Here is a 26,131-nt window from a genome sequence, read left to right as displayed (position 1 = left end):
CTGGGTTTCAAAGCTCGACGAGATGTTATGGGACGATGGCGAGAGCCGATGAAAGAGGATAAGCAACGGTGAGAAAGAGGATCGGCAACGAGGAATGTCTGAAGAGGGGGTGATGGCTATGAAGGAGGTCGCTGGTGGGGGGGGGGTGGGAGTTCAAGATGGTGGCTGTGAATGGATTGTATAATTAGGGTTAGAGTTTGGAAAATTAAGATTAGAAAGTTATGGATGAGGGTAAAAATAGAACTTCATATTTGGACAAAATTGTAATTAAAAAAAATAACACTACTTTTTTTTTTTAATTTCATTCTTAAATTATTTATTTTATTTATTTAATCTTTTGCATTTTTTATTTTAACGAATATGGTTAAATTTGAGAATGTTGTCCAAATCAGTAATTTTTGAAACCTAATTTTATGGACACAAAATATATTTTAAAATTTGAACGATTTAAACCATATAATCAAACAGTTACTTTTTTTATTCACTATTTTTAAATGTGGGATGGAGAAGAATATGAGTGCTTTTGTAGAGTGTAAGTTATCTAATATATTATAGGTAAGAAAATGAGTTTTTGTTTACATGATTTAAGTTCTCTAACTGTAAATTTATTATTTTATCCATTATGTTAGGTTTTTACAATTATTGACTTGGATTGACCGTCTTCAATTGAACCATATGAATTGAAATACAAAATTTCAAAAACTAAATAGATAAAAATGTTAGTTTAAGAATAATAAAAAATGAAAAACTATAATTTAAAAGATAAAAGTAAAATTTATCCTTACCAAATGAGCTAAAAGTCATTTTGCCACGAAAGAAGTCAAGTTTTGAAGAAATTACACTTTCTCATCCAATTGGAAACCCAGATCTCATTTGAGAGTTAACTATTTTAGTTAAAAAGTCACTATAAATTATTACATCATTTTTTTTATTTTTTACATATTTTTTATAAAAAATTAAAAAATTACTAAAATAATATATTTATAAACAAACCTCACCAACCATATGTTATGGTCCTCTCCATGGTGGAGGGTAGATAAAGATAGAAAGAGATGTGCTGGTGGTTGTTACCTGTCACACCATTTTTTTAATTTTTTTTTGGGTATTAATTGAATTGAAGTGAATTGAATCAACAAACCCAGAGAAAAAGAAATAATGCACTGTGTGTGGGGTTCAACCAAACCAAAAATAAATAAAATGAAATGATAAAAAAAACAAGCTTGCATGCAATGTAGAGAGAGCATCAAATGGCAGACTGCTGCAAAAAAGCAGGTACTGCTCACAGGTTTTGGCTTTGCTCGATTCGATCAGAGCTCTCTGAAATCTCTCTCTCTATTGGCTAAGTCTGCAACAATCGAGCTAAAGGTCAAATCCGTACATGCTCTCTCAGGTAAAAAAATCTGTTTACTTGATCTTGTCAACAGCACTTTAAACTGTGTTTGAATATTGATTTGTGCAGAAATTTGTGAAATGAAACAAGTTTTTCTTTTTTTAATTTTTGCAAATCTCTTTCATTTTATTTTGGGAAAATTGGATTTTATGCATGTTTTTTTTTAAAAAGAAAAATGCTATTTATAAATAATAAAAAAATACCACAAGAATGATGGAATAGCGGCATTATTGTAAATATAAAACATCTTTATGATATTTTATTTTAAAATGAAAAGTCACCATTTAGCCATATCATTATATATAAAAATTTTATATGAATTTTCTATTTATATATCATTACTCGAAAAAAGATTCAAATAAATGGTAAACTTTATATTAGTTTTAGTAATTAAAATTATATATTATTTCATGAATTTGTAAATATTTTATGAAGATATTATTGATTTGTAATTTTTCTTTCTATTTTTCTTTCACAAATTTATTTATAAATTCGGAATTCATAAATGTTTCATAACAGAAAAATGATATTTTGACATCTGATGAATATTATCATGTTTTTTTTGGACAAATTACAAATAGGTATGACAGTTAGAAAATAATTACACTATAGATTAAAATATTTGTTATTATAACTATACACAATAGCTTCGTTTGGAAAGTGGGTTGGCTTTTTGACTTTTTTATTTTTTTTAATTATTTTAACCTAGGGCTAAAAAGCCTAATTTGGGAAAGGCTTTCAGCTTTTTTAATTTTTTTGACTTTTTTGTGAGAGAAAGAATGTAATGATTATGTGTTGGATGTGATGTTTTGTCTTATTGGGCTAAAAAACTTATTTTGTTTTTTGTAACTATTTTAGCCAAAAAAACTCCAAACCTCTCTTCCCAAACGGAGCCAATAAAAACTTGCACCAAGTATAGAAATAAACTTGCACAACAATCATTATTGCCTCCACCACTCCGCCAAACTACCACCGTGGTCACTATCTCTACCACCACTACTTTTCTTTTCATTCTACAAACCACTCACAAATTCAAGATCCAAAAATAAAAGCAATGGAGGACGTGATGTCTATATATGTATTTGTTTGCATGTTTCCTTCTTCAGCGATTCCCAGCCTGGCTAGCAGATTGACATTGGCCTGTTTGAAACGTAGGTTTAGGAATTTTTTACGACTAAGATTTACCATAAGATACAATAAATTAAAATAATTAATAAAATATCACATTAAATTTATAATTATTTCATTTTTTCTTTCAAAAATATCACATTCAATTATAAAAAAATCTAATCATCTTTCTAAATATAAAAAATTTAATTTACTAAAATAACAAATTTTCTAAACGTGGCCATTATAATGGAAAGAAATTGTCACAGGTGGGAAGTTATAACTATGTGCTAGCTTTTTTTTGTGGCAACATTGATTAAATATTTTCTGCACCCACTCTCTTTGATAATACAACTTATATAAAAAATAAAAAATGGATAAATCACACTGATACTTTTTGAGATTTGGATTTAACACATATTACCTCTTGAAGTTTAAAAAATTATATTTTCACTCCTTTGATTAATCGTGTCATTTCACAAACTTCCCTACTTATATAAAAAGACAGTAACTCCTGATAGAAAAATAAAAAGGTAAAGGAAGGGGAAAAATATATATATATATATATATATAAGATGTAAAGCAAAGTAAAAAAAAAAGAAGAGAAAGTGCATGAATTCAATATTTTTTTTTTTTATACCAATGTTAATTGCATCCAAATAATTGCAATGACAAGGGAGTCAATGTAATTTCTCAAATATTAGAGAGTGATGTGTATTAAATTCAAATCTCAAAGATGTAAGTGTAATTTATCCAAAAAAAAAAAAAAAAAAATTTATCAGCTTGGTTGCCTAATTTTGTTGGCTATTTATTCACGAGCAATAATGGTTACAAGAATTTGTTCCTCAATCGGCAATTAATGCTCTCATATGTAGCCCGACATCCTCAAAATAATTTAAAAAGTTAAAAAATTACAAAAAAATTAAAAAATTATCACTATTCATAAAAAAAATAATAAAAAAAATAATTTTACACAAAAAATAATAAAACTCAGTTTGACGTCCACAAGTGAAGCTAATTTTTTTAAAAACATTGTACAGCCATATTGCACAAAAAGCAAGTTGTTGTTCCGCCTGTGGGGGGCCATCACGGATCCCGTTTTGATAATCTGTCTATAAAAAATCATGTTGATCGGATATCCGTAACTATATGATCAAATCAGTTTTATATAAAAAAAATGGATGGTGTTATAGTTAACAATTGAAAAAAATCAATCCGATCAGATAACTATCGATATCCGATCAACGTGATTTTTTACAAGTATATAATAATCGACGAGTTCTACATATTGAACAGTTTCGATTAGCAAAAAGGGACCCTTGGTGGGCCCCCACGGACCAAACATCACAATCCAATGCAATGCCCGCAAATGAGGCAACCATTCCTTATGTCAATTGCCTCTGCCCAGGACGGTTGGCCATACTGCTACTCTCTCTACTTTCTCCTACACACTAATTTATATAATTTTTTAATACATTTTTTTTCATAAAAAGTCAAAAAGTAAACCCAAACAACCATATTTTTTTCCTCAACTTTTTTGTCCAAAAAGATAAAAAAGTGTACTTATTTAGGAAAGCCTAAACAATCCCCTAATCAGCGATAGCTTATATTTCGAGTGTGGTTATTAGTACGCCACTAATTATTTTAGATCTTTTATTTATTTGAATCTCTACTTATAAATTATAAAATTCCTTAAAATCTCTTTTTTCCTCCAAATAAAATCAAAATTATCCTTACAAAAATATTCAATCCATTCAAATGCATACCACCACACTTCCACACCACCAAAAGTCTTTCTCCCAAAATCCTAACAAAACTCACGACGGTAAAACCTTCCAAAACCAGTGAAATTTTTTTTTTGTGGTGATTAAGAAGGTTTTTCTCTACTTTATTACAAGATTTGCCAATCCGTTTGATTTTTTTATTATTATTTTTTTCATACACATAACACAATCCACTTTCATACTTTTTTGATTTGTTTTTTATCATTTATCCATGGCCTCACTGTATTTTGTATGCTCTCTATGTGAGCAAAATTAGGTAGGATTTCACCCACCAGTCGACTCCTTAGTCAACCGATTGGTTGACCACCCAAGGGTGGTCCGACTTCCTTTGTTTGTCTGCTTCGGTTGCTGCTTCGGTTTTCTATTCCCGAACAAATAAACAACGTTAGGCCTGTTTTTCCAAATTTCGATAATATATTCGCGAGTTCAGTCCTGAAAAAAATGACGAACAATTTTTATTATTTTTGTCATTTTTTTCAAGAAACTTACCATTACAAAGTCAATCTTCTCTGAGTTAAGAATACCATCAAAACTATGAATATCTTCTGAGTTTTTATTGTTGTATTCATCTCATCTCATGGAGTTGTAATTGCCGAAAAAACTTCCGCTCATTGTTATTGCCCAAGAAATATATATAATCAAATGGTTGCCATCGCTGCCACTGGAATATTACTGCTAAAGGGTTTTCAAGATTTTGAGAGTGGATAGGTTTTGAAGGTGGGATTTGAGGAAGATGGATGGGTGGTGAAAGAGGTGGGTGCTCTCATAAATCAAAACTCATGATATGGTGGGTGTGTGGCTTAATTGTGAGATGAGGTGTCCCAAAATTATTGATGTCCTTTTTAGTAATTTCATTTGAGGTCATTATTGTAATAAAAAAATACTAAAAAATATAAGGTCCAAAATAATTGATGATGTGCTAATAGCAGTATTATATCTTTTCTCTATATATATATAATGAAGACAAATTAGAAATATCATAAAAACATACATCACATCCTGATTATGAAAGAAATTAAGTTTAAGAAAAGGGGGATTTCGTAATACTCACTATCTAATTTGTCTTTTAAAATGACAAGAATTATATAGGTACTTTCAAAAGCCCCTAATATTTTAAAACTTGTTTCTTTTATTATATTACCCTCATATCTATCAGCTCTCTTATTAAGTCATCTTCATAGTGTATTTCAGAGTAAAATTTTACTTTAAATCATAGTAAACTTTACTCTGATTCAGAGTAAAAATCACAGTAAACTTTACTCTAATTCAAAGTAAAATTTTACTTTGAATCAGAGTAAAGTTTACTATGATTCAAAGTAAAACTTTATATTGTTAAGTAAATCAACATATTTTTAACCAAAGTAAAATTTCAAAGTAAAGTTTTACTTTGAATCATAGTAAACTTTATTCTGATTCAGAGTACAATTTTACTTTGAATCATAGAGTAAAGTTTACTATGATTCAAAAGTAAATTTTATATTTTTAAACAAATCAACATGTTTTTAATCAGAGTAAAATTTTACTTTAATTAAGAGTAAAATTTCTGTGTGAAATTCTGATTAGAGAGATTCTTATCAGAGAGAGAGAAAGAGAGAGAAATTGAATAGATCATCCATTGAACAAACTGAGAATGAACAGATCAATTCAAAAACCAGGAAAAACACAAATCTATACTACAAAGATATATAACCACAAAACACAAAGATCAAAAACTAAACAAAAACATCCAAATATCGAAATAATCATAATCTGACTGAAGTGGCCATTTCAGAGAACATATCCAAATATTTCTCTATCTTTTGATTTCAAAGAATACATGTGTTCAACAACACTCATACACACAAATATATACATATACATATATATTCAAAACTCAGATCTGTGTTTAAAAAAAATATGTATAACCAAACAACTCCACCAATCATGCCTTTGTCGCCTCCTAGAGTGCTGCGACAGCGTTGATCTAGAACACTAGATCGGTATTGAACCTCAAATCGATGGAAATGCTAATCGCACATCAACATATTTGACTCTCTCCATATATATATATATATATATATATAAATATATGTATATCTATAGCCAGAGTCCAGCGACAATCGCCACCGTAGCCTTCGCGTAATATACATGCATACACTCACTTACCAATATATATAAATATATACATATGCACATGTATGTATGAGTCATATATACATACACATATATATAAATACATACATTCACTTATCGATATATATATGACTCATACATACATACATGCACACACATATATATAAACAAATACATACACATATACATAGGAAGATCAAATCAATAGAGACGCGGCGAAACTTGGCGTGTTCGCCAGAAGGAGCGGCGGAAGAGGATCGGATGCCGACGGCATTGACGAGGTCGACGCAGGAGTTCCAAGACTGATAAAGGGAGAGAAGGAAGAGGAGTTCCAAGACTGAGCTTCCAGATCTGAAGCTTGAATAAGTTAGAGAAAGAGGAGAGAGACAGAGAAGGTAGGGAGAGAGTGGGTGGAGAAGGTGGAAAGATTTAGTTTAGGGTATAATAGTCTGATAAAATATTTAAATAATAAATTTTGTCCTTTATGCAAGACTTTATAATTATAAAGAGGTTTAGAAAGTATAATTTTTTTCTTAGTCTTTTTAACAATGAAAGAAAGGTAAAAAGAGTTTATAGCCAAATTTCCCTTAAGAAATTAGTCATCAATATACAACACAATTAAACTAACAAGAAAGATTCAAAAAACTCACGTAAACATGGAGAGAACTAAACTCCATATTTCTTGTCAGCGGATTAGTCTCGTTGATTAATCAAAATCAACTTTGAGAGAGTAAAATGTGTAAATTTGGGCCGAGCTAGGTGAAGACATTGCAATGGGCCGGTTAGTGAGCCATAGTAAAAAGGACTTCGTGAATTGGACCTAGCTTTCTTAGCTCGGTCTAAGTATGGTGACAGTTGCCTCGGTTGGAGAGATTACTGTAAAATAGCTCAGTCCATATACTCTAGTCCAAGGTATAATTGGACAGTAACCAAGCTAAGGCATCGATTGTGGACACGCCGAGTAGAGTTGTAAGAGCAAGGTGAGACCGAGCTAAGTGAAGCACGGTTAAAGCTGCCACCTAAGTATAGCGAAGTTAGCTCGGTTGTTTTTGTCATACTACCGAGGTAAGACCATTTCACTTGGTTAAATCAGTGAGGAGGGTGTTGAAAAGTAAGCATTATCTTTCAGAAATATGATTCCTAGGAGGACTCTACATTCAGGAATAAGAGTCCTACTAGGATTATGACAGGCGAAATTCATAAAAACTCATAGCAGGACCTATGGACAAGTATTACAATCACAATTCTTACTTTAGAGGAAATAGAGCTTATTGTCTATTGTCTAGTTGCTGACTTAAGCATCGGAGGGGTTTTCGGCACACACCCGCCGGCTAGCTCATATTTGTGTTTTCAGGAAGTAAAGCGACAATGTTTGGAGGAGCGCAAACTTGATCAACAGGATCATACGAGAAGAATTATTTTGTGCTCGTACAAACTTAATAATTAACCTCCATTTAGTAAAAGAAAACTTTTTTCTGTATCATTTTTTTTCCCAAAATAAGGGAGATTAAGGAGTTGTTTGGAAACGCACTAAATAAATGTATTTATTTGATAAGTGTATTTATTTTTCCCACATCATCTTTCTATTTTTTTTAATTATATTTTTTCATTAAAAATTAAAATATACACTAAATAAGTAAGAGTTGTTTTGAAAAATAGGTTAACATTTTCTTTTTTGAAAAAATAAAATAAAATATAAAAAAGTAATGTAACTTAAAAAAATTAAAAACTAAAAAAAAATGTTTTTGACCTCTTGTCAAAAGAAGACTAAAATCCAAATAACCCGCGAATGGTCAACTTTCTTTGTTTAAAAAAAAAAAAAAAAAATGGTCAAATCAAACATGTAGAACTCCCATTATTCACCGTTCTCTCTGCGTGTGTTTATTTAGACGGACTGAATAAGGAGGGATTAAAACTTCTCAGACTATTAGTCATAAGATATATTGTCTTTGGACTATTTGATTAGATTGAATTTATATCCTATGTTTGTTTAATTACGGGATTAGATGTCAAAAAATGACTATTTGGTTGGATAAGATATGAATCATATGTTTGTTTAGAATACTATGAAGAATAATAAATGTTCGAATAACTATTTTACCCTTTTCAATTATTTACTAAGTAATAGTAATATTAAACATATCTTTTATATTTTAATTAATTTTAACTAGATTAAATAAAAATTTATTTTATTTTATTTTTTACACAATTAAATAAATTTATTTTTTAAAAATTAAATAAATTAAATAAATAAAATATCAATAAAAATATATGTTATTTTTTTAATTAAAATTTTAAATAATTTTTTTTAAAAAAATAATAATTAAATAACGAAATTAAATAAAACATCTATTAAAATTTAAATAATGAAATTAAATGAAATATAAACAAAATTTTAAAATAAAACATCAATAAAATATCTATAAAAAATTATTTTAAAAAATTACATAAATAAAACATCAATAAAAATTAAATAGAGTTATTTTATTTTTAAATTAGGACATTTAAATTTTATTGAATTTTACTAAATATAATACATAATTAAATAGTAGAGGGTCAAAATGGTCATTTCACCACCTAATCTCATGTCCCCCATTATCCCTCCATTTGTGTCCCCACCCCTCCATGGGACACAATAGTCCAATGGATTTGGGACTATTAGTCCGGAGGGACTAATAGTCCGACGCAAAAATTTTAAACCAAATAATAGATGGATTAATAGTCCAATTCCATGAAATAATCCCTCAAAATAAACATCACCTTATAGATTGTTTTTCCTACTCATCTCGTAGTGAGGCAGATTAAAATTTAAAGTTATATATTTTATTTTATTATTTTAGTATTTTACTGTAATTATTATTTAAGATTAAAATATTTATTTTTTTATTTATTTAGGTTGTCTATTTAGTTAATTTTTTTGTTTGACAAAAATTAATATTTTTCTTTTTAAATATTTTTGACTAGCAAGAATATATATATATACATATATAGATTTTCTTGATTAGTAAAAATTATTTTAATATAAATAAAGATGTAAACTTTATGGCAATGGAGTTTAAGTTTTTGTTTAATTAATAAAATTGAGAATTTTCTCAATATTATTTTTTCTTAGAAAGAATATATCAAGTTTAGATTTATTCGTAGTTTAATCTTATTATTTTCTCTTCTTTTTGATATATTTTCCTACATTACATAGTCAAACATAATCCTCATATCTTAGGTGTTTTTTATCAAATTTTTTTTATTTTTTAATTTTATGTAGAATGGTTTATTTTTGAGGTTGTTTTTGGTTAGTTCGTTAGTTGCCAATAGTTTCTTGTCCCCTATCATTATTTTTTATTTTTTATTTTTGTTGATTTGAGGAAATTGTGGATAATAGTGTCACCCGCCAATAAAAAATTATAAATGAAATTAAGTATTAAAAAGTCTTATCTCTCGCTATTAAGGCTAAGTTTGGCATATCCAAAATAATTCATCTTTTTATTTTTTTTCATCACATTACCTCTCTACTTTTCTGCACATCTTTTCGTAAAAAGACAAAAAGTACACTTATTTAAGTTATTCCAAACAATCCTTAAATATGATATTATCATGTAATATCGCTATTATATATAATATTTACTCATCCTTTGGGAGTTTAATATGAGTTGTAATATTTTATTATCATTAATAAAATATATTTTTTTAATAAAAAATAAAATCCGATAATATATCCAATCAGGCAACCTACAATCGCAAAGTACCCACGGCCCCTACATGGTAATGAAGTTTTAATGGCTAAGAGCATATAGATTGCTAATTTTTCTTTTTTTAATTAGCGAACTCAATTGTTAGTTATTAAATTATTAATATTTATGAAGGTTAGTTTTTCATTCCTTGCAAATCACTAAATGTTTGCCTTGTAGAGGTTGTTTGGAATGTCTTAAATAAGTATTTTTTTTATCTTTTTGAACTAAAAAGTTGAGGAAAAAAATATAGATGTTTAGGTTAATTTTTTATTTTTTTACGAAAAAATATGTAATAAAAAATTATATAAATAAAATGTATAGTGGAAGAAAATTAATTGATTGTACGGCTCTCCTGCGGCTGCGCAGCATGTCTCCACAGAAATAATTGCCTCCTTCGAGATAAATGACTTTTGGACAGTGATAGTCGGTCTGTGGGGGCTATCATGCGTCCCATTTTAATAATCTGAACCGTTCAATATGTACAAATCGTCGAGTATTATATGCTTGTAAAAAATCATATTGATCGGATATCAATAGCTATATGATCGGATTAGTTTTGTTCAACAGTTAACTATCACACCATCCGTTTTGTTTATACAAAACTGATTTGATCATATAGTTAACGATATCCGATCAATGTGATTTTTTACAGGCAAATATTAATCAACGAGTTCTACATATCAAACGGTTCAGATTATTAAAATGGGACTTATGGTAGCCTCTACAGACTGACCATCACTGTCCAAAAGTTATTTGCCCTGAAGAAGGCAGTTTTTTTTTTTTGCCCCAAGAGAAGTGTATCATGGCCTGCTTAACGGCTGTGACATTGTCAATAGATTTATATTATAAAAATATATAAAATATTTTTTTAATATTTTTTATTTGTGAATAGTAATACATTTTTTGCTTTTTGTGTAACTTTTTGACTTTTTAGATTATATTTGACTTGCCAAACTCGGCCTTAATTAAGATTGTAAATGAACAAAATCGTTCATGAATAAGTTTGAGTTTGACTCAGTAAGAACTTATTCGAACTCAGTTCGTTATTTATTTATTTACGTTTGAACCCGAGTTCACACTCGATAAAATTTTAATAAATAAGTGAAAACATACTAAAACCCGACTTGTTAGCTGACTTGTTAAACATTTATTATTTATATATTAAACAATGTAAAAACATGTATAAAAAATATGATAATTACGTTATTTATTGTCACGACCCAAACCCATCACTATTGGTTTAGTGTCCTAACCGGTCAGTAATCTAAAATTACCAAAGGCCACTTACCTAAAGCTTGATTTCAGATTATAGGATGGTCTCTTCCTAGCTCTCTTCTTCTTCCTCTTCAAAATCTTGAGCTCTCTCTCTCTAGATGAGTTCTTTCCCTCTCTCTCTCTCTCTATATTCTCAACATAATGAACCAAAGGAATAAAAACCTTCATTCTAAGCATCAGATTATACACACACCCTCCCATTTGAATTGCACATCACGTGTAGTCACATACACACACCCACATTGATTTCTCTGCACACACGCACCTAGATCTCAATACACCTACCACAATTTAACCTCCTACACTCACCATCACAAAATGCCCAAACACTTACTACACTTAATCAAATTTTAAATCATGAATAGTGCTGAATTAAATACTAATCATGCAACATCTTAGGCAAATACAATTAATCAAAGTTGTCATAAAACTCAATTTACTCAGAATAGTTACAATTAAGGCTCAATCCGATCACAATTTCAGTAAACTGAATTAATTCCAATTAAACTTATCATAGTGTTCTAAAAATTCAAAATAATTTATTTATGTAACCAATTTTGATTTTGGATGCCGTTAAGACTTTCAATTTTCATATCCAAACACATATGTTCACAATATCACAATTAAATTTGAACACATAATTAAATTAATATAATCAAATTAATTCATTTTGAATCAATTTTTGTAAAACTTCATATTAAGTCCTAAAAATCATGCTAATTATAATTATGTATTCTATTCTAGTTTCTGAAGCCTCTACGGCCTTCAATTTACAGCGTAAAGTTACAATTAAACCACCCAAACACACTTTAAGGAATCCGATGAAATAAATTTTCAATTAAACTTCCAAAATGGCTTTAAAAATTCTCATTAGCATATCCATGTACTCAATTTCGGTTTCTGAACCCATTAAGGCTGTCAATTTCAGTTTCAAAGCCGAGCTCACAATAGACAGCTTCTCGATTGGGACAGGTATGAACCAATTAAATCACATTGGCACATATCTCATTTAGGATTTAACACATAATTAATTAATTAAATTCACGGTTAGTAAGTTTGGGTCGTCACATTTATACAACTAAAAAATTTAAACGTAAATAATAGTTAATTATAGATGATACATTTATATAATAGTTGTGTAGATATTATTATTTTAGTAAAATATTGATTTTTTTTAGTATGCTTATATATATATATAATTATATAATTAAAGTTTCAATTGTAATTTTAGTCTCATACACAAGTATGAATCTATAATTTTTTGACTCGTTAAGGCTTGTGAATAGGCTTAGGCTCGAGCTCGAGTCAAGCCTAAACCAACTGGGTTCGAGCTCGGTTTGTTAAATTGTTATTGAGCTCAATCTCAAACTCATTAAAATCCTAATAAACAAGCTCAAACATATTAAAACTCAACTCGGTTCGTTTCTAATCCTACTTTTAATTCAACTCCCCTTTAGGGAGAATTAAATCCATAACTTCCCTGTTAAGACTAAATCCTTAATAGAATTATGGTGATCAAGTAAACTAAACTAATTGGTTTTGTTATTTGCTAATTCGATGATGTCAAATTTTAAATGTTACTTCACCAGTAAATTAATACACGATTGTGGCACAACTACATTTCTCATATCTCAACCATTGATCTCAACATTTTCAACCTTTGGATCAAAATTTTTTTTGGATAAAACGCCATTCATAACATGTCACGTCATTCTTTGTTGTTAATTAAAATTACCTTATTTTATTTGTCCACTTGAAATAACAAAAGACTATTAGGATGACGGTAAGATTAATGTAGGGCGGTTATGAACCAAATATATATATATATATATATTGGTGCAAGTAGTTTAATTAATACTATAATCCTAGACTAGTGATATTATTTATATATATATACGAAGTAAAGACTGCTCTTTCCTGGGTGCAACCCAAGCAAGAAGGACAAATGATGATTATAATTATATGTATCTTAATTCCCAAAGTAAATTATATATATATATATAAAAAAAAAACTAATTAATTAATTAAAACTTAAAACTAATAAAACTGGGGTGGGTGGGTGGGTGGGGGGTGGGTGTTTGTTGACCTCTAGACACTTGCATTCTAAACAGTATTATATATATATTAATTATTAGTACTTAAGGAAAACAGTGGATTCGTATTGATGGTTTGTGGGACACTTGTTTCAATATGATGGCTTACCAATATTGAAATAAAATCCTTGAGGTTGGTTGGTTGGTTGGTTGAGCACTTTTCTTAGACTTCACTCCACTGATCATTTATGTTTCTGGGGGTTAAGAGTGCGGGATTATTTTTCTCTTCAAACACAATTTTCTCTCCAATTAGGGTTTAAATCTTAGTTGGCATCCATGACTAATAACCTGCTTCCCCTCTTAATGCTTCGCATAAGAAAACAAAAGTATTATGTGTACAAAATTCAAATATATAAATTATATATATATATATATATTCTGTCGTCAATATTTATTTCAGATAAATTATAGAATTTATAGTTACATGATGCACTTTTTAATTGAAAATGAGACTGTAATTGAGTTAATTTCTGGCTAGAATTTTGAGACAGAGAAAATCTGATAGTGTTAATTCCTCACTAATTAACGCCTAATTTGTTACAAAAATGTTAAAGATCTTAAAAATTTTATCAAAATTTTTATTAAATGACTCACATGTGTGAGACGTGAGTCCCACACACATGCGAGACATTTAGTAGAACTTTTGGACATTACTCTATTTGTTAGGGAGTGTCCTAATGGATGAGACAAGGTGTTCACTTATCTAGTTCTATGTGTAGATTTGAGTTCGTGGTACATCATGCGATATTACTTATGTAATATTTCAAATCAATTACGTAATTAAAAAATTTATTGGTGAAATATATTGACTTACCTTTGTTAAACACAGAACAATCGCCAGAAGCTCCTCGGGGAGGTTTCATGGTTTGAATGCAATCATTGGGCTCTTCTTCATGCTCCAATTTTAAAAAGTAAACACCCACAAAATTCAATTCTACCGATTGAACATCCCACACATCTCAAGCGTAAATTCAGTAGTACAGCACCCATGCCAGGTGTCCAGATAATAGAGTTATATCTCTGGATGGAGCCCATCAAAATTCAAAATGATTTTCAGGTGCCTGAGCGTAAGAGAGCAGCAAGGAATGAAACAAGATAAATACTTTAGACCACTCATTAGTGGTTTATGCCTTGTTTTTCTTTTTCTTTTTCTTTTTTTTCAATTGCCACCTCACTAGTGGTGGGATTAGTGATGGTAAATTAGTGGTCTATAGCATTGCTCATGAAACAAATGGTATGTTCCCTCTTCCTTCCATTGATTGTTATAGAGCTTGCTTCAATTTAGGGAAAACCTTCTTCTGCTTTCTCTTTTCTCCTCCCTTTGGTATGTACCTCGCTTGTTCTGTTTCATAATTTAGTTTCATGATTGGAGAATTTGAAGAAAAAAAAAAAAAAATACATTCCCACTCTTTCTTTCTCCCCTTCATAAGCAGCAAAGCTAAAACTAATTACTAGCATGGAATTGAATTCCGTCTACAACTTAAAAAAACAAATTTATTGATCTAAACTTTTGTGAAAGGTAATTTAAGGATACTCAAACTTAAATCCTTTTATAAAAGAAATGTGACCTAATCTACTTAGGACGCCCTTACGTCCTGTTTATTTTTAGAGGTAGATTGGAGGAAATTGAAAGTGGGGAATTAATAATGAGGGAATTAAGTAAAATTGTGTTTATTTTGATGATAGTTGTTAATTTAGAAATTATTAATTTATTTTTATATAAAATAAATAAAAAATAATTAAAAAAATAAAATCATGATTTTTACTTAACATAAAATATAAAAACATTATTAATGTTCAAAATGTATTGCTCAAGTTGTAAAAAAAAATTAAAAAATTAAAAATTATACTTGGCCAGTTGATCGGTCGAATATTTAGCCAAAAGTCCTTCAGAATCAATCACTGTGTTTGGTTTAAGTTTTCTGGATTAAGTTTTTTAAAAACTGAGTTTTTTAATTTTCGTATTTTTTTGTTTTTAGTGAATATTTTTAAAATTTTAAACATTTTTTTTACTTTTTTAGATGCACCTTACTTAGATGTGTCTAAAAAGTAAAAAAATTGTTAAAAAATATTTTAAAAAATTAAGAAATACAAAAAATGTACTAAATTCTTGTATTTTTTTTGTAATTTTGGTATTTAGTGAATTTTTAAAAGATTTTTTTTATATATATTTTTTACTTTTTAGATGTATTTATGTTAGGTGTATTTGAAAACTAAAAAAATTGCATAAAATATTTAAAAAATTCAATAAAAACAAAAAAATACAAAAAATAAGAATGTAAAATTTCTTAAAAACTGTTTTTAAAAAATGAAAACCAAGCAAAATGAATAACATACTAAACAGAGCGGACTATATTTTAATATCATCTCCTCCCTACCTTGTAATCCGCTTGCCAAAAACCTTTTATAATCCCTCCAAACCTCATATACAAAACAAATATAATTTATCTTCACTATTCATCATTAGAAGTGCACTCCGAACTCCTACAATGAAAAACAAACGGGCGCTAGGGCACTATTCTCTAACCCATACAATACCACAAGCAAGCGGCAGGGGTACACATTTTGATTCGTAAAGTAACAAAATATTGTCCTGCAAAAAACGTAAGGTCATAAACTTTATTACACTGTTAGACATACTTTATCCAAATTTTCAGAGAAATAAAAGAGAAAATGCCAGGCCTACCAAGTTTAGGGCCCAATTTAGTGCCACTGTTTCTGTCGAACAGTCACCGTCTTTGTTTGCTCCGGTCATGTCATTTTTTTCATTATTTTTATGTGATCCAAACAGCCACCAACAGGTCTAGTCTACATATAAAGGCAGTCTCTATTCCAAGCTTTTCATTTATAAAATTTTAGCAATTTATCTTCTTTTTCATTTTTCTTCTCCATCTGTGAGTCTTAAGTTTGTGAGAGTACAAAACAAAATTTTGGTTCGTTGTCCATTATGTGATTGTGCACTTTTTGATTATGACAACGTTATGAAACTCAGGCCTCGTTTGGGGACTTATCTTTTTAGTCAAAAAGTCAAAAAGTTATATTTTTAGCCAAAAAGCCAACAACTCATACAAAAAAGTCAAAGATTCTCTTTTCTCTCTACTTTTTGCACATCTTTTCGTAATTAGCCAAAAAGTCATCCCAGACATATAAATTTTTTTTACCTACTTTTTTAGCCAAATAGCCAAAAAGTTACTAAATTAGCCTGTTCCCAAACGACGCCTCAGATAAGTGGTTAAATCAAAAAAGTAACCACATTAAAAATCACTGATTCAATTGTCGGTGAATCGAAATCAATTATAATTACTTAATAAATAATTTTAAATAAAAAAGTACGAATCAAAATATATTCATTCAAAATATTTTGTATATTTTAATATCTATGTAATTTATATAAATATGTTTACCAAAATACATCCACTATCTATATTTAAGCCATGTTGGTCTAGTGGAAATGCACAGCTTCCTTATGCGTGAGGTGTTGTGTAAGATTTCTCTTTGCAGCTTTTTTTAACACTCTAGATCAAATTCGTCGAAGCTTAACAAGTTCGGCCGGTTCACTCCACTTGGCTTCGGTTCACTCCACCTGGTTTCGGTTTAATTGTGGTTCCACTGCTTTATTTAAATGAATTAGTTTTTCAATTGAAACGGATTTAATGGTATATTCGGATCAAAATCTGGACCAGTTGTCGGCAATGCCGGTCCGATTTTAAAAATATTGATTTGTAGTGGTGGTTGTTTCATGGGGATAAAATATCTGGCATTCATAAATATTAAGATAATAATAAAATTTTGTTTTAATGACATAGTATTCGTATACTAATTTCAATTACATAATTGTTAGTATTGTAAAGTTTTATTTATTTATGTGGATTTGTTTATTTATTTTATTACATTAAATTATTTTTACCGAAATATATTCCAACATAAAGTGTTACTATCTGGTTTAAAATATATCATACATCGGAGTTTACGCGTCCCAAACTTTTTACAAGGGAGGTTATGGATGAAGAAAAATTCTTGTGGAGTTTAAGCAATAACACTTTTGACAAAGGACTGACTGTCTGTGTCTGGCACTTTCACCCCTTTACCCAAAATTGAATTTCTAATGTTGTATTCCTTGGGGAGTTGGGTATGGACCTACAGGCCCAACAGCACAAAGGACAGCAGAATTAGAATTACCAATGCTTGGGCATTTCGGCCCATGAAGCCCAAGCGGAAATTCAGTACCCACGCCAGGTGTCCCTGATAATACGAGTTGTTATTTATATATCTCGACTCAAGCCCATCAAAATTCAAACGATTTTCAGGTGACCGCGCGTGAGAGAGACAGGGAGAGGAGCGAAGTAAATATTGGGGCAACTGATATTTGAAAAATTACAAATAATTTTCTGAGATTTATATTTTCATAATAAATTAGTTTCTAATTTGTTATGTAAATTTAACCTTTAAAAAATTATTTATAATTTTTTAAATTTTAAAGAATATTTGTAATTTAACTAAATCTTAAATCTCGAGACGTATATGTAATTTGTCCTAAATATTACTAAATATCTAATTCAGATTTAAAAAATAAATAAATAAATCATAAATGAAATGAAGTAGCCGTTACAATAAAAAAGAAAACCCACAACCACAACACAAAAAACAAAAGAAAGATTGATAAGAAAGAAACCATCTCAGAACACACTCTCTCTCTTTCTTTCCTTCTTTCTACATTATTGTGAAGAATCAGAGGATTGTTCCTGCAAACCCTAACAAGAGCAGAGAGTCTTTGATCATCGAAGCATTTTCTGGTAATTGTGGAAAGGGGCTTCATTTCTTCGACATTGGAGCCTTTGGGGACCTACATCGTGCTCTCTCTCTCTGTCTCTCTCTCTCTATTCAAGTGTCAGTAATTTCCTTATTGTTTCTTAGTTTTCATTTTCGTATCTCAGGTGATTTTTGTCCGGAGATGTATATCAAGAACGACGATTAGTAGGTTATTTACCAATTCTGTTTCGAAGCTATTCAATTAATTATTTGTTCTAATCATGTGTGACGATGACATGTATAGTTGCCCAAGTCTAAAGGGGTCAGATTTTCTTGATTTTCTTTTTCCTAACTTTCAATTGAATTCTATACAACGATAAAGAAATGCTAGGATGATGTGACATACACTAGGTAGTTATTGTATGTTTAGGTCTTCTGTTGACACAATTTTTTAACACTGTTGGATTAATAAAATAGAGGCATTAATTTCTACACCGATTTCCATCATATATATATATATATATATATTTTTTTTTTTAATAAAAGAAATTGGGTTAAAAGAAAAGAGTATATAATATCGGAAGAATATGCAGATCACTAGAGTTTTTCTTGTATGATATGGTATTTATGAATTTTACAATGCCTAGACCAAAAACTACCTACTGATTTTGACCCGATACCACTTAAAATGTGGATTCTTTTGTCTTGTCTCCTGCCATCCTTGTCTACACCACAGTTTAATGTTGCAATTATGTTTGGACAGTTGGTTTGATGCGTTTAAAAGTGTTTTTATTCTGCACAGTAAGATTGAGATCGGTAAGAGATGGTTGCGGGGACACCGCGCACACCAGCATCAAAAATCAGGAGGACCAATGCATGTACTCCAGGTGGTCCAAAGGTTCGGGAGGAAAATATACTTGTTACTGTTCGAGTCAGGCCACTGAGCCCAAGAGAGCAGGCAGCTTATGATCTTATTGCTTGGGATTGCTCAGATGAACATACAATTGTTTCCAAGAATCTAAATCATGAGCGGTCTACAGGGCCATTCATGTTTGGTACGTCTACTAGATGAGACTTTGAGGATTGATTGTAGGCATTGTTGTTCAGGAAATCATGTACCATTACGTGTTCCATTTTCTGGAACAAATTGGTTTTCTTATATTTGTATTTATATGTTTATGTGTGCCAGATAGAGTTTTTGATCCATCGTGCTCAACTCAGAAGGTTTACGTAGAAGGTGCCAGGGATGTTGCTCTATCTGCTGTAAATGGAATTAATGGTAAATATAAAATTAAGTATAATTAATTCTTTATTCTGCTTTGCTATGCAGTGAGTGGATTTGGAAGTGATCTGATTTTTATCTTGTAGCTACAATTTTTGCATATGGGCAGACTAGCAGTGGTAAGACATTTACCATGAGAGGAATAACTGAAAATGCTCTCAGAGACATCTATGATCACATCAAGAGCGTAAGTTATATTCCATTCCAAAGTTTGTTACAATTTGTTTGGTATCTGGCACATAGCATCACTAGATGTTGTGCAGCAATTTGATTTTGACACGAGTTGAATTTTGATACTTTACGATGGTTTGATTTTGGTATGTCTTGCAGACTCCAGAGAGAGACTTTGTTTTAAGGCTTTCGGCTTTGGAAATCTACAATGAAACTGTAGTTGACCTCTTAAATCGTGAATCTGGCCCCCTTCGGCTTTTGGATGATCCTGAGGTAAATGCAGTAGACTTTCTATGAAAATAAAATTTTAGATTGCTATGGACATCACCATATTAAATTATTCTTTTGGACTGCAGAAAGGGACTATTGTGGAGAAGCTAAGTGAAGAGGCTGTTAATGATTGTCAACATTTAAGGCACTTAATTGGTATTTGTGAAGGTAATGATGTATTTGAATTCATGTACAATATGCATGGAGAATTTCTTATCAATTTCCTTACCAAATTAACTAGAATTTGTATACAACATAAATCTTTTACTGCATTATTCCCAATGATTCTCCCTCTTGTATCTTGTAATACCTCTGCAGCTCAAAGACAAGTTGGCGAAACTGCTCTAAATGATAACAGCTCAAGATCACATCAGATAATCAGGCTGGTAAGCATAATCGGTTAATTTATGAGTTTTGTCAATAGTGCATTGCATGCTTCATATTCTTGATTGAGTTTTAAAAGTTGGACCCAAATAGGATAGATTTATAAGTAATGAATTAGAAGAAAGAGAAAAAAATTTATGGCATACAAATGAATCAACTATGTAAGAGACTTGCCTAGTATTGGATATCTAAGCAATGTTCTCCAAGTGTCTGAAGCGTGTCCAAATTTAGAAAAAATTTAAAAAGTAGGACATGTTTGAACGTGTGTCCGACAAATGTTGAGAAGTGTCAGACAAATATAATGTCACATGCCACCTTCTTAGAAGTGTCTGTCTGTGCTTCTTAGAGTAAGTGCTGTCTTCTTATTCTGGTAGTGCTTATTTTTGTGCAAGTACCTATGTTGACTATAGACTTTGAGTTTACATAAAGGGTTTTTTTACACAATTCGAAAGGTCTTCTTTTACAATTTGGTCATCTTTGTATTATATCCAAATTAATAACAGTTGAGCATTAGTTCACAAGCCTGCTAGCTTAATTTCTGAAATGAATCTTCCATGCATTAGACTTGAAGATCTCTTTTCCAATTTTTTCATCCTTCACCTCAATGATCCACGATTTCAATATAACTACTGTCTCTACACATCAGTCTTCTTACATTTAGGTACTTTTGCTCTCTTAAACTTAATTGCATACACAGTAGTATGTGCCTTTAGCCATCATGTAAATTGTGTCTGCTCCTTTGTGTCACTTTCCAGACTTACTTTGCATACACAATAGTATGTGCCTTTAGCCATCATGTAAAGTTTTGATTCACTATTTAACTGTTTTCTTTTTTTGTTTTAGTCTATACAGAGTAGCCTGCGGGAAAACTCAGGCCGTGTAAAATCTTTTTTAGCAAGCCTGGTATGTTGATCTGCTTTCACCTTGCTCCAGAAATTAGTTTGTAAATTATAATTTAGTTATGTTAATTGGAATTCCCGATTTTTGCAGAATCTTGTGGACCTTGCGGGCAGTGAACGTGCCTCTCAAACAAACGCAGATGGAACTAGGTTGAAGGAAGGGAGCCACATTAACCGCAGCTTATTGACTTTGACAACCGTGATCAGAAAGTTAAGGTAGCATTTGCAGAGTAAAAAAAAAAAATATATGCACAAATTAACTTCTTTAAGTGGTCTGAAGTTTCATAAATTGTCGTTTCTTCCATGGACTCTAGTTGATAATGTGAGCTTTTACGGTGTCATTGGAACTATTTCTCTTGATAGCATCTAATACAATTGGAAAATGTAATTACACACGATGTTTTACTTTTTCTTATTGGTTTTTCTACTTCCAGTGGTGGAAAGAGGAACAGTCACATACCTTACAGAGATTCAAAACTCACGAGAATATTGCAGCCTTCACTTGGAGGAAATGCTCGAACAGCAATAATATGTACTATGAGTCCTGCCTTAAGCCATGTGGATCAATCACGGAATACTCTCTCATTTGCTACTAGTGCAAAGGAAGTCACAAACAGCGCCCAAGTAAACATGGTACGTAAAGGAACATAGCTTGATCTGATGAATAATCTTTGACAACACTATCTTTATGGTTGTTACGTAACTAATTGTTCTTAAAGCTTAAGGTGTCAGGGAATAATGCAAATGGGGACCAAATACAGAGGGAGAGACACAAGACCTCCCCCCTACCTAAGCTCTGATCCCATGTTAAGTCACCAATTGTCCCAAAAGATTTAAGTTTTTACGAAATGAGCTTAACAATGTATATTAAGCTATTCAACAGTTATCAACAGCTAACAAATGTCTGCCAATTATAGCAGTTACATAGCAGATTGAACAATCAATATGTCCAAGCCATTTTATTGCACACCAGTCTTGTGATCAAAAGGCACATTGCATTCAGAAATTTAGTTGCCTGCAGAAGCCATTTTTCCTTGAAGTTAAATTAAATAGAAACTGCATAATACATGGACATGCATATATATACATAGATATGTTGATGCAATCTTATATGATGTGCAGTTGGGAATTTTACTGTGTGGCTAAAGTTTACATGTCAACATGCTGCTGTCCTGATTTTTCAAATATTATACTCCCTTAGTCCTCGACTAATAAGTCAATGATAAAGCAATGCTTCTAAGTTGCAAAACAATTTATATTTTCAGGTTGTTGCAGACAAGCAATTGGTGAAGCATTTGCAGAAGGAAGTTGCCAGACTTGAAGCAGAGCTCCGAAGTCCCGAGCCTTCTTCCTCTTCATGTTTAAGGACTTTACTGATGGAAAAGGACTTGAAAATCCAGCAGGTATGCATGTTTCAAGGGTAATGAAGCGTTGACTTGTACTAAAGTAGATAATTTGTATCAAATGGATTTCCTAGGAGAGGTGTAAATATTCTTTACCTACAAGAAAGAAAGTATTTAATACTTATTTTACTGTATTAACATTTTGTACAACTTTTTTAAACAGTTATACATTGCTAGTCACTATTTAAGTCTCTCTATATGTGAGTGTTATGTTTTATGTCACCATTATGTTCGGAGATAACAGTTGCATATCATTCAGAGAGAACATTTTGTGTCAGTAGATCATTTAGTAGAGTATGATTTTTGTACAGCTTTTTGGGAAAATGTAATCTATTTTACTTCTCATTTTCAAGGGAAAAAGTTCAAAATAACACAATGGAGTAGGGGTTTGCACAGTTTGATGGAATAGATTCTTCAATCACAATAAATTTTAATTGTAATAAATTTCTTTATATGCAGATGGAGAAGGAGGTGAAAGAGCTGAAGCATCAACTTGAACTTGAAAAAAGTGCAAAGAAGGAGCCAAAGGTATATAAAAGAACATCATTTTTTTTTTTTTTTGTATTTACAAGGCTAGTCTTCAACTCTACTTTTTACTTTGTTAATGGATTGTGAGAAGCAGAGCTTTGACTGTATATAAAATTACATAATTTTTTGTATTTACAATGCTAGTCTTCGACTCTTTTTATTTTGCTAATAGATTGTGAGCAGTAGAGCTTGGACTGTATTAATTGGACATGTTTCAGGGGTTAAACCAAGAGGTCCAAGACGGACATTCTCGTCAAGTATCCAAGTGTCTTTTTCCTAAAGTTGAGAATGGAAGTAGAACTATTACAGGCACTCTAAAAAGAAAGGCACTTGGAAGGCAGGCAGCGGTGAGGCAGTCTGCTACTTCTACAGATTCCTCCATGCTCGTCCATGAAATCCGAAAGCTTGAGATGCTGCAGAGGCAGCTCGGTGACGAAGCTACTCGAGCACTTGAAGTACTTCAAAAGGAGTTTGCATCTCATAGGCTGGGTAGTCAAGATGCATCTGAAACAGTAGCAAAGCTACTGTCGGAGATAAAAGATATGCGAGCAATTACTTCTATTCCTGAAGAAATTGAGGTCAGAGATAACCCCAGCTTGAAGGAAGAGATAACTCGGTTGAGGTTGAACACTCAAGGAAGCAATATTGCTTCGTTAGAGGAGAAGCTTGAGAATGTGCAGAAGTCTATAGACAAGCTGGTCATGTATTTGCCGAGTAGTTTGGAGACTCCAGACTCCAAGAACCAATTGAAGAAGAAAAAAAACATTCCATTCACCTTGAGCAATACAGTCAACATGCCAAATTTAATACGGTCTCCGTGCTCTCCTTTATCATCCACTCGCCAGTTCATGGAATGTGAAATTGAGAACCGGGCCCCAGAGAATAAATCTACTCCACCGAAGAGAGATGAGAACAGTAATTGTATCTCATCAAAGGACAGTACTCCTGCACCACGGCAATCCAACACAGTCAATGTGAAGAAAATCCAAAAAATGTTCAAGACAGCTGCTGAGGAGAACATTCGGAACATCAAAGCTTATGTCACTGAGCTGAAAGAACGGGTGGCAAAGCTACAATACCAGAAACAGCTTCTGGTTTGCCAGGTTAAAATTTGCTGTTTCATGCAGTTTCCATGCATCTTTTTGAAAGTTTGGAAATACAGATCTTCACAGTTCAACTTCAATTTTCATAATTATGACAGTTATAACAGGTTTCTTGATGGTACAAAATTTATTTGGCATAAAATTTTGGTTTTAAAAATTGTGGTGGTTTGCAACCTCTTATCTCTCCCCCCCCCCCCCCCCCCCCCCCCCCGGCCTGCTGTCTGATAACAGCTGACTAATGCGGATTTCCTATGCATTTTGTCATCAGGAAGGTATATTTTTCGTGCCACACAAAAATGTTTTGCATAGAATTATATGACTTACAAGAACTTGAATATATGTGCGTCATCAACAAAGTTATCTTGCAACTTGCAAGACATGATTCTTGAACTTAGGCCTTGACTTTGAATGATCTAGTATGTAACTTTTGCCTTACGCACATGGATGATCAAAGTTACTCATTTTGATTATTGCCTCTTACTTATGTTGGAAATGATACATAAATTAGTGAATTTGGTGACATTTGAAGGGTTTTAGTATGCACAGAAGGGAGCAAACTTGTGTGTTACAGAGTAGATAATTTTGCGCTGTGCAAAGCCACAAAATCTGTTAGTTTCATTCTTTACTGATGTTAGAAGTGCAAGAGGGATTTTTAAACTCAACCACTTTATTTTTTCCATTTTCAAATAAATACATGGACCATGATTTTTATTATGTGATGTTGATAGCATCAGACGTATACTATATTGTAATTCTATTTTTGAGCGTGGTGCTTTTGCCTTCACCTTGATATGTGTTATATATTCCATAAATCAGGTGTTAGAGCTAGAGTCAAATGAGGCTACAAATGATGAGACAGATATAGTTGATCAATCTCCCATGGCATGGCCTTTGATGTTTGAGGATCAGAGACAGCAAATCATCATGTTGTGGCATTTGTGCCATGTTTCAATTGTTCACCGTACGCAGTTTTATTTGTTATTTAGAGGAGACCCCGCTGATCAGATATACATGGAAGTTGAGCTTAGAAGGTTGACATGGTTGGAGCAGCACTTAGCAGAACTTGGCAATGCAAGCCCAGCACTCTTGGGTGATGAACCTGCTGGTTCTGTTTCATCAAGGTATTTCACGTGTCTTTAATATGTATCTTTCTCATTTCTTACCCATATTGGTGTGTATGTGTGTGTGTTGTTCATATTTGATTTTGAACATAGTATCAGGGCACTCAAGCAGGAAAGAGAATATCTAGCAAAGAGAGTGAGTTCAAAATTAACAGCAGAAGAAAGGGAGATGCTTTACATGAAATGGGATATCGAACCAGAAGGAAAACAAAGGAGGAGGCTGCAACTGGTGAACAAGTTGTGGACAGACCCTCTTAACAAGCAACATGTACAAGAAAGTGCTGAAATTGTAGCAAAGCTTGTTGGATTTTGTGAATCTGGTGAACATGCTTCTAAGGAAATGTTTCAACTTCATTTTGAATCTCCTTCTGACAAAAAGACATGGATGGGGTGGAATTTGATATCAAATCTGTTGCATCTGTAAGAAACACTCGTGTTATAATTCATTTTATTCATTGACCTTTATATATATGGACTTCTGCATTGGAGCAAAATGATGTTTGCCAATGCTACTAACACAAGAATTTCACAGAATAGGATGAAGATGTGAAACAAAGGTAGGTCTCTCGTATGATGGATCTCCCTTATGGATCACATCTGTATCTCATGATGCAAAAACTCTATGTATGCTTCACTTTCTTACTTTAGTTACTAGTTTGCTATGTAATTGGAGTAGTGAAATTTTGTGAATGCCAAGGTCTGACTGACTTAGCACCAACTCACTTGAAAAGT

General features: G+C 31.5%; 1 protein-coding gene and 1 long non-coding RNA gene across 10 annotated transcripts; both read left to right on the top strand.

The window, feature by feature from the left end:
- Positions 1-1,140: 1,140 nt before the first annotated feature.
- Positions 1,141-14,797, top strand: LOC145824474 (uncharacterized). The gene is made up of 2 exons (XR_014365996.1): positions 1,141-1,390; positions 14,319-14,797. It is a non-coding gene; the product is annotated as an uncharacterized LOC145824474 (long non-coding RNA).
- Positions 14,798-18,093: 3,296 nt separating this feature from the next.
- TES (ATP binding microtubule motor family protein) lies at positions 18,094-25,893 on the top strand. Of its 9 annotated transcripts, none has more exons than XM_082924186.1 (16): positions 18,130-18,339; positions 18,424-18,463; positions 19,041-19,293; positions 19,428-19,517; positions 19,607-19,707; positions 19,851-19,964; positions 20,048-20,129; positions 20,280-20,347; positions 21,189-21,248; positions 21,336-21,460; positions 21,679-21,877; positions 22,510-22,647; positions 23,107-23,175; positions 23,394-24,278; positions 25,095-25,399; positions 25,493-25,893. In XM_082924186.1, the coding sequence occupies exons 3-16, from the start codon at positions 19,062-19,064 to the stop codon at positions 25,821-25,823; spliced, it is 2,799 nt and encodes a 932-aa protein (XP_082780312.1). In that variant the 5' UTR covers positions 18,130-18,339; positions 18,424-18,463; positions 19,041-19,061; the 3' UTR covers positions 25,824-25,893. The 9 variants fall into 9 exon arrangements, with proteins under 9 accessions (XP_028069993.2, XP_028069997.2, XP_082780312.1 ...); XM_082924185.1 differs by having other exon boundaries at positions 18,424-18,467; XM_082924188.1 differs by having other exon boundaries at positions 18,171-18,282.
- The last annotated feature ends 238 nt before the right edge of the window (positions 25,894-26,131 follow it).

The sequence above is a fragment of the Camellia sinensis genome, chromosome 4 (genome assembly GCF_055761805.1).
Source record: "Camellia sinensis isolate YWXY chromosome 4, ASM5576180v1, whole genome shotgun sequence".
Classification (NCBI taxonomy): domain Eukaryota; kingdom Viridiplantae; phylum Streptophyta; class Magnoliopsida; order Ericales; family Theaceae; genus Camellia; species Camellia sinensis.
This window is presented reverse-complemented; position numbering and strand designations above follow the sequence as displayed.

Coding starts and splice junctions, on each gene's coding strand:
- TES (XM_028214192.2), top strand. CDS start 19,062: ATGGTTGCGGGGACACCGCGCACACCAGCATCAAAAATCAGGAGGACC. Junction 21,249..21,335: donor AATCTTTTTTAGCAAGCCTG/GTATGTTGATCT, acceptor CGATTTTTGCAG/AATCTTGTGGACCTTGCGGG. Junction 25,400..25,492: donor GCTGGTTCTGTTTCATCAAG/GTATTTCACGTG, acceptor TTTTGAACATAG/TATCAGGGCACTCAAGCAGG.